Source organism: Lepidothrix coronata, unplaced genomic scaffold (assembly GCF_001604755.1).
Source record: "Lepidothrix coronata isolate B3197 unplaced genomic scaffold, Lepidothrix_coronata-1.0 Scaffold64, whole genome shotgun sequence".
NCBI lineage: Eukaryota > Metazoa > Chordata > Aves > Passeriformes > Pipridae > Lepidothrix > Lepidothrix coronata.
The window spans coordinates 3,755,945-3,765,315 of NW_016690244.1; the positions used below are offsets into that span (position 1 = coordinate 3,755,945).

Here is a 9,371-nt window from a genome sequence, read left to right on the forward strand (position 1 = left end):
CCAGGAGCAGTTAACTCACAAGCTCTGTGTTAAATCACTGCAGCAGCACAGCGTGTGCTGCTCCAACCACAGACACCTCTGAGGGGGAACTGGTGCTATGCATGAGAAGATGTCAGAGGCAGCACTGTGCACTGCACTGTGGCACGTACTGGTGGGGCAAAGTGGGCTGGTGCTGCTGTCCCCTCCTCAGCCTAAACTGCCTTTCACAGGGCCTTGGAAAAAGTATAGCAGTGAGCAGCATCACTCTCCTAACCCCACCTTATGGCACAGCAGTTTGTAAGTGATGACTTACGTTGGGTGTTTTTTTACTATTACCCATTTTATGTTGCAAAGAACAGTACTGGGTTAGGTCTGGATTAAAAACATTCAATCTATACTGGTGAAACTTCAACTCACGCCTTCATAAATACTACTTGGCACAGCACCTGTGCAGATTTGGCACACAACCCATCAGTCCATCTAACAAGGGCAGCCTGAGAGCACTGAAGCAACTTCCTTCCCCCAAGAGTGGTGTCAGCGCTGGGAGAGGTGTCCCTCCCCTCCCAGGACTAAAACAGACACGTGTGGCTGAGATCAGACTCATCTGAGTGACCTGGGCACATGCACAGCAAACAGCTGAGACTGGAACCCCTTGTGTCCTGTTCTCCAGAGCTGCCAGAAAGCACCAGCCACTAAGAGGGTTTAAGCTGCCCAGGTCTAGCACCTATGTCCTCCAGCTGAACAGCGGCGTGTCAGGTTTACTAAACCATTCTGAAGTTCTGTAGGAACGGCTACCTCAGCCTTCAGACAAAAAGTTCTTCTAGTAGATGCCAACTGTGACAAAGCCCAAATGAGCAAGTTTGATCTGTGCAAGAGAATAACTGGAAATTCGCAAATTAATGTTCATCCCCACACAAAGTTGGCTTCTTGCAAGGCAACTAAGCTGACATTTCCACTGCTTTCTATTTTAATTTGTGCTGTGCATGGGGACTCAGCCTGGAGCCTGTGCCACCCTGACACCCCGAACGCCAGGAGAAACAAACCGCATCCACATGCTAATCATCGGTTATGCATCAATCAGGATATCACTTTTATTAACTGGATTTTCCATTTCTGTCGCACACCATGAATGTTTATACAATGAAAAAGCCAAACATTGCTGGAAGCAATAAGATCAGATGATATTTCTGTACCCTCTTAACACACATACATGGATTCTTTCTTGGTGAGAAATTTTTATACTTCTGTTCATTAATGCTGCTTATTTAGACTGCTACTCTTAAAATTCTGTGTCAAGATTGTCACATCTTAAATACAGATTAAGTTGCTAGAGGTACATTACTTTTTTATATATATTTATATACACACATACAGAAAAATACAAGACTAACTGTTTTTCCACAATATTTACTTTATACACTACTGTAACTATATGCAACTCTTAAAGACACGTTAAGGGGTACAAGAAACTGTTTACTTGCTCTAAATAGTTTGGTCCAATATTATCTTAATGTAGTGGTTATTCTCGCCCTTCCTTTTACGTGACGACATAACACGACGTACACCACATGCACAATCATTCACCTATCAACAAATGGGGAAAGGACACCACTCAGACTAACACATCTGTACACCCAGAGGTTCAACCAGCCACACACAACTATAAGGCTATAATACAACTATGCAGCATAAATGGTCATCAACACTGCTGTTCTAAAGTGAGCACCATATATACAGTCGTATATAAAAACATTGGAAACAAAATACACCCGGGGTTAGTTAAAAGGTGCCATTCCAAGGCTGTACATAATATCAGGAAAGAGTATTTACAATACTTGGAAAAAAGCTGCAACAAATAAAGTTTATTGCCAATGCCCTTTATAAACTCGTCTCCTACGTGGATGTTACGCTCACTGTCTGTGAACCACACATCTCATTTCTGGCCCTTGGTAAGATCCCTGCTCAAAAATTTCAAGCAAATATGTTCTATGGCTTCACCCACACATCTACTTTTGTAGCTTTTAACTAAACTGCAACTAGAGTTCAAAAACTTAAAGAAGCAAAACACTTATCCTTTGCCTTGCTCAGGAAGCAGAACCTCAGGAAGGACAGGCAGGCTCGCCAGGAAGGACACCCCACACAACTCAGACTCTCTGAAGCCTTTCAGTAACGAAAAGAGCTGTGGTGAGCTGCACACATCCTGATTGAGTTTAAGCCCCACTTTGGTGCTCTGCTCCCTCCTTGGCGGACATGAAACGCGCTCTATTTGACCATTCAGCAAGTGTTACAAGATGCTCAACAGTGTCAAACTCCTTTGGGACACCCAAGGTCTGCCCAGGGCGCTGCTACATAGTACCCCCAGTTTCACTAGCATTGCTTAGAAGACCCAGTGCACAGCATGAAAAAATAAAACATTCTTGCCCTTCCCAAAACTAGGAATCTGCAATATATTTTATTCTAGATAATAAAATTCCACAAAGTTAATTCATCTGGTCAAAAGTATCCTTTTATACAGAAATACTCTAAATCAAGACCTTGCCATGGCAATGGGAAACCCAACAGGAAGGCTGAGAGCTGTGAAATAAACATTTTCCTATAGGCTATTTTAAATGGACTTTATGAAAAAGCGTTATTACTGAGGAAAAATAAGTGGGGAACAGCAGTATTTTAAGTCTTAAAAACAGTAATAATGACAAAAATGTAAATGACAATAACAATTTCAATGTGAATCCAATTACCTAAAGGTTTGCCATCCCTTATTGCCTTCTGGAATCTCAGGGAAGGGAGGAGAGGACAGGAGAGAGGGTTTAAAAGGTAAAAACCTAAAATATTAGATGTCATGATATACTACTAACAAAAGTAATTCATACAAATACTTTATTTTCAGTTAGCATGTAAAAACTCAGAAGTAGACTTAATAATTTACCTTTGTTATATTAAAAAAGATTGTCTGCTTGTAATATTAACATATTTCTATGGGAGAAAGCTGCCTTACAAATCTACTTGCCTTTTTTTTTTTTTTTCCAAAAGAAAACTGCCTCTAAGCAAAACAAGATCTTTTCAGTTTGATTTTTGAGCCACAACTTTATCTGTATCATAGCTTAAGACAAATAGGTGTGGGTTTAAAATCATATTTCAAGATCACTAATTTTCAGTGCATCTTTGCTTTGCACAAGCCTTGGAACATCTGAAAGCTCCCTGAAGAGTTTTCAGCATCAAAACATTATTGCTTTGGTTCTGTTTCAGACACATAGAAGTATGCCACATATCACATATTTTAGTTATCACAGAAGGTCAGAACAAGAATTAACATTTCACAGGCAAACAAAAGCTTCTCTCTCTAGTTTAAGTGCAGAACATGAAACTTCTAAGTGCTTCATTTACATTAGGATCCAGATATTTATTTTAATTTAATCCAGATCTTACATAGTAAAATTATAAATGTAAAAATTACACAATAAAGTATTCTGTTTTGTTGAAAAAGAAAAATATATTGGCTAGCAGCATGCAAAGACCATGCATTGTCATACCATCAAGCAAACACGAAATTAAAGTGTAATAAATAACTGCTCAAAGCCCACTTAAAAATCTTAAGACAATAAAAGGGGGTCCGTGACAAGGTGTTTGCAGCTCTGACCAGGAAGAATGAAGCTGTCAAGCAGATCGAGCTGTCAAAGTCAGGTCATCGTCAAATGACATGACAACAACTGGTTTGACTGGAGGTACACAGCAGCCCTTCCTTTGGGTTCCGCTGAATATTCACAGATATCATCTTTTCACAGAGAGGTAGTTGTAGCACATTGTTTTTCAAGTTCCTGTTCTTTATCCGTTCCAATTCGTTTGTTGTGTCTGACATTTGGTTGGAAAAAAATTTCAGGCTGCCCAACGACGAAGCCTGGTTTGCGCTTCCACTGGAGCTTATACACATTTTCCATGTTGACTTCTCCTGTACTTTTACACTGGAAAAGGACAGATTGTTTTGAGGATCAATAATGTATTTTGTGCTGCCGTGAATCTGTGAACCCAGGCAAAGGCTCATTAACTTCAGGCTTTCAACCAGTTCCCCTGCACTTCTGGACGACAGCTGCATCGAGTTTCCGGATCCAGCGCATCTCCGGGTGGAACCTGAAGTGTTGTTGGTGCTACCGCTGGAGCCACCGGAGGGACTCCCCCCACCTTTGTTGTTGTCACTTGGACTTGTTTTGTCTACCCCTCCGTTTCCATTGCTTGGTTTGCTTTGTCCACCACCATCTCCCTGGCTGCCAGGTGGCCCTTCGCTACTATCCCGCCTGTGCCAGGAGTAAGTAAACCCACTGTCTTTGTCGAGGCGTCTCCTACTTTCTGAGTCGTCATCGCTCGTTTCTGAGCTGCTGCAACTGGAGCCCCGTCCCTGGCTTTTCCTGCGGTGATAGCGTTTGTGCACGGTGCTGGGTGAGGCAATGTTCATTTTTAACCTGCTCAGCTTTGGCGGTAAGTTCTCGTCCATGTCAAACTCGTCATCAGACTCACCCTCCTCAAATATCTGATTGAGGACTGGTGCACTCTTCCTGGAAGTAAGACGGTTTGTAACCGAAGGCTTACGACGCAGAACAACTTGAGTAGAAAGAGAAATAGGTTTTTTATCTTCCTCATCCTCCTCTTCGTCTTCCTCTACTCTGAACAAGCACTTCCGGCCACTTGTGGTAGGTTTTAAGCTCACCGATGGGACAGCCGACAGCGCTGGCCCAGCCAGCTCAGGGATATCTTCCTTCTTGGCTGAATCCCCCAGGGCCTTGCTCCTGTGGCCGTTGAGAACATTCTCAGCCGTGCGAGCTGGTGACTGAGGAACGGTTGCGTGGGAGAGAGGAGATGCCGTAAGGTCATCCTCCAGATCTTGGGGAACATCAATTTTTGTTGGCCACGACTGCCTACATAAACAATTATAAAAGATAAATGAGAAGTTAGATCATGGCAAGCATTTCAGAACATACAAGAAAAAGTAGTATCTGCACCAGAGAAACACAAGTACTGCCACACAAATTGGCCTGCTGAGTGGCATGTTTGTAAACAAAAGCACTGAATGACTGAGCAAAAGAAAATGTTCTCAGAGAATGTGCATTCCTTTACAAATGCTGCTGCTTGAAAGGAACATCATCTATACAAGAGCATAGTTTTGAAATTATGTTGGTTACTGTCAAATGAACGTTTAAGATTTCACTGCTCGCAGAAAATTAATAAAGCTATAACTTGAAATAATTGTGTCTCAGTAATCTGAAGTAGGTACAGAACCACCAGAACCTAGAGGAAGGTATAAGCTGATTCAAGCACAACTTAGTATTACAAAGTACTTTAAATCTGAAGTTTCTATTATTTTTCCCCCACAAGTAGTCTTAATATAAAAAGTTAAGTTAGAATTAACATAAGTGAGACTGAAAGGGTGAGTCAGAAGACACATTTCCTCATTTTCAGTAAGTCTCATTCAGACCAAGCTCTATTCTACAAAGTCCCCTTTAATTTTAAACACACGTGAACTGAGATCACACATTTATTTGTCTTTAGCTGAGCAACTAGAATAATACAGCTGCATGAATTCAGGACTCAAGCTGCTTAAGAATATGACACTTAAATAAACTGTGAATCCAAGTTGAAAATGTATGTCTGTACTAGTGCTAGCTCAAATCAAAATGAGTGTGAATTGGTTTTACAGTTACCAGCAGATGTCTTAACTCCATCATCTAAGCTACTATCTAATGATTTGTATTTGACTTTAACATATATTGTAAATTTCCCAAGCTGAAGAGGCAAAGCTGACACCTCTTTGCCGCAGTAGGACTGCACTTGCTGAAGGCTCCCTCTGTCTACAACAGGTTGTCTTCTGACAACTACCTCCCAAATTGTATGAACTTGAAGAGTAAGTTTTTATTAAAGCTAACATTAAACTCATCAGGCCCAGCTGCAGACTGTTTTGAAGTGCTAGCATCAGTTTTGCTTAACCAAGCAGGGACAGAAACACCCACCAGGTCCCTCTAACAGTAGGACCTGGCTGCTCACACACCCACCTAAGCCTGTGGCCTCCCACCAGTTTCCCTCCAGTGAGCAGCTCTACCTGAAGGGAGGCAACACAACCAGCAGCTCCAAGCCCAGACAAGAAGTGAAGCCTTGGCTGAGTCCTCCTTGGTGTGACACCAGCACCCTCCCTCAGGCCCCAGCTGACTCTAGGAGTGCTGGGAGCCACTGACCCAGTTTTCTGATGACTTGTGCTCTGCTGCTTATTTTAAACACAAACAACTGTCTGTAATTAACAAACAGGACTTAAATAAATTAGAAACATAACTACAAATGTGACAGGAAATGAAGCTCTAAATCTTTCAAGAATTTACCATGCTTTAAGGACAGACCGGTTTGTCAGCAAAAAAAGGAAGAGTTCTGTGGTTGTCACAATAAAGGGCAAATATAGTATCTAACAGGACTGTAGTTGCCAGGCAATAAGCCTCCTCACTACAGTATGTTTATCTCTCATAGCAGCCCATGTTTACCTTCCTTCCCTTCTGCCTTTCCCCCCTTATTCCCAGCAGGCCTGAGGGGAAGAGTGGGGTAGAAGAGAAGCTCCAGGTTGCAACTTACATTTTAATTTTTGTAAATCTTTTGAAGTCTCAAAATCAAAATAATGCACTACTTTGTTGTCTTTTCCATGAGGTCATTCTATAGAAACACTTTGATCTTATGAACATCATGGAGGCAAGGAAGAGCTACCTGGGATCATTAATAGCAAGGTTTCCTGGGTTTGTACATATGTCCTTGTCATGAAAAGAAAATTCATATTCTTTTATAAATTCATACAAAGATTTCGATTCACTGAACTTGTTTGTTCCAGTTTCTTACATAACTAGAGCTGCTCTTCTGAAAGAGTGACAGTGACGCTGAAAAAAACCCCCGAAACAATTTAAAATCAGACTTTGCAGTTTTAGCATTTCCATTTGAAGGTAAACTCCAGGTTTTCTTCTAAAATAATTTATAAGTAATTTATAATTTATAAGTAAATTTATAAGTAATACTTAGTATTAGACACATTTGATTGGATTTCTTTTTGCAAGACATTGACATAAAAATAAGAGGATGATCCATCATGAGACAACTGCCAAGTGAAAGTTACAGTATTACCCTTGAAGAGAGATAAGCTCTGTAACACCAAACTCCAGACCATTTAGGATCTGTAGGCAGATGCCTGCAACAATAACTCTTCTAAAGTACTTGTAACCACATAAGATAAAATTTCCTACATAAGTGACCACTGAGTGAATGACCCTCCAGGGTGTCTCCATCTCCCACCTGGAGATGACAAAGATATTGAAAACCACTGTAGCGTTTATAGAACAACAACTCATAATTCAGGTAGACAGAACAGTATTCAGAAGAAATGCCTCTAAAATCTCAGCCTAAATCCAAGGTAACAAACAATGAGCACTTTAACCTATTTTCCAAAATATGTGTCTTTAATTTATAAGAAGATTTATAAGATTTCTAGATTTAACTTGAGGTAGTAGTACCTTACTTTTATCAATTAGACCATGGAAAATATGACTATGCACCTGAAGGTCACCACAGCATTTATGTGCCTATGATAATTCCTATTAAGTGATTTCACATATGACCTTGCACAAGGAAACCTTTAGAATGAACTAGTTATTTTGTCTTTCTCTCTAAATCCTACAGATAGATTAACAACAGAGCAGGTGTTACTAGAGTTAGTAACTCTAATATTCTTTTCGCATTAGAGAGTAGCTAATAACAGTTACCAATAATACTTTACCAAAACCTAAAAAGGCAACTTTGAAACCACTGGAGCTTACAGGACAAAAGTTAATGGAAATGCCTCAGTACATCCTCCGTCTTCACTGGAACAATTATCAAGATGAATAATGAATATTTTTTCCAATACCAGCAGATTCCTAGGCATAGTCTTTCATTTCCTGAGTTAAGTGTTAAACACAATGTCTAAGAAAGAAAAATAACTGCTCAAAACTTGCATCCTCCATTATCAGTGTGCAAGTGCAAACTATACTATTTGCCTTGTATTTGGCTTTGGGGGCTTTTTTGCATGTTTGGTTGGGTTTTTTAAAGCACGTGCTGTTGTAACTGAAAATATGGGATGCTTTGATAACTGGTGCCAGAACAAATGGACTGGTTGAACATATCAATACCAACTACATTCCAGAAGCCCACTTTCCCTTTTAGTTTTACTGTGTTACAGGCTGAAGCTTTGAAAATCTCAGGGAGCCTTACTATAAGGTTACTTAGATCACATCTTTGTCAAACAAAAATCTATTGCCATGTCTTTAAATGACTGATTAAAGCAGTAAATTCAAGTTTTGCTTAGACAACAGTCACATCAACTGACATGAAAAAGAACATAACCTACAGATCAAATTTAGAGTGATTTCTCATTTATAACTAATTCTCCATCAGCATGTTTATGGATTATGCAACAAGTTTTTCTCCAGGGATATTACATAACACAATTTGTATGAGGAACTGAAGGTCAATGAACAAACCCTTTTTTAGCAGGTGTGAAAACTTGCTTCTTCAGGTACAGACTTCAAATTGATTAGTCATTTCCTGACAATGGTAGGAATTGAAAATATTATTGGTAATTGATTTCTGAACAGCTTCTGAAGTGTCCACAGCATTTTAAAGACATTTAAAATTTGCAATGAGTAAGTATTTTACTGTTTTTAAGAAAGCAGTACTTGAGCAATTCAATAATATTCTCATTAAGCCAAGTTTAAAAAGAAAAAAAAAGCCATTTAGATTCCTAAATTCTCACCTGAACTGAGCTTTGATGTTGCTGGGGCTTGCAGATCTGGTCTGAATTTCCTTCTCTTGTTTTTCTCGCAGGATCCGTTCAGCTAGTAAGAAGTAAGTAGCAGTGATGTGATTGTATTTGTTAGTTTCCAATGCCCTGAGGAAAGTACAGAACATGAAATAACCCATAAATCAATGGTTTCTGAGAACTGCACGTGCATCTCACAGCTTGCTGTACTTCCCATAGCAGGAAGAGCAGAACTGCCTATTTTTGATGTTTTGATAAGCATGTCTTAGTTTTACTAAAAATAAAGAGCCAACAAATCTAGTAATTTCAACTATAGCTGGATGAGGACATCCTCAGAATATCATCCAAAAAAAGTAAGGAATTCTTTTTTATTTTACATTCTTTAAATTATAAAGTGTTTTTCATTAATGTTATGCACCAGTGATGGGCTTTCCCACTGGCACATATAATCACAAAGTACTAATATTTGATTATGCAACAAATGGAGGGAAAAAACCTTCATTATTTTAGGGCTGCACATTGAGTTTATAGTAAAATTAGGTTCATAAGCCAGTAAGCATCACTCAGAGACTCTAACAGAAAG

General features: G+C 39.7%; 1 protein-coding gene across 1 annotated transcript in view; it reads right to left on the minus strand.

Annotated features, from left to right (window-relative positions):
- Nucleotides 1–1,056: 1,056 nt before the first annotated feature.
- SNRK (SNF related kinase) overlaps nucleotides 1,057–9,371 on the minus strand; it is a 41,910-nt gene continuing 33,595 nt past the window's right edge. The window contains exons 6-7 of the mRNA XM_017817952.1: nucleotides 8,783–8,917; nucleotides 1,057–4,886 (exon numbers count right to left, since the gene is read on the minus strand). Of these exons, the coding sequence (XP_017673441.1) occupies nucleotides 3,668–4,886; nucleotides 8,783–8,917 (1,354 nt within the window). The 3' untranslated portion in view covers nucleotides 1,057–3,667. The remainder of the gene's footprint in view (nucleotides 4,887–8,782; nucleotides 8,918–9,371) is intronic.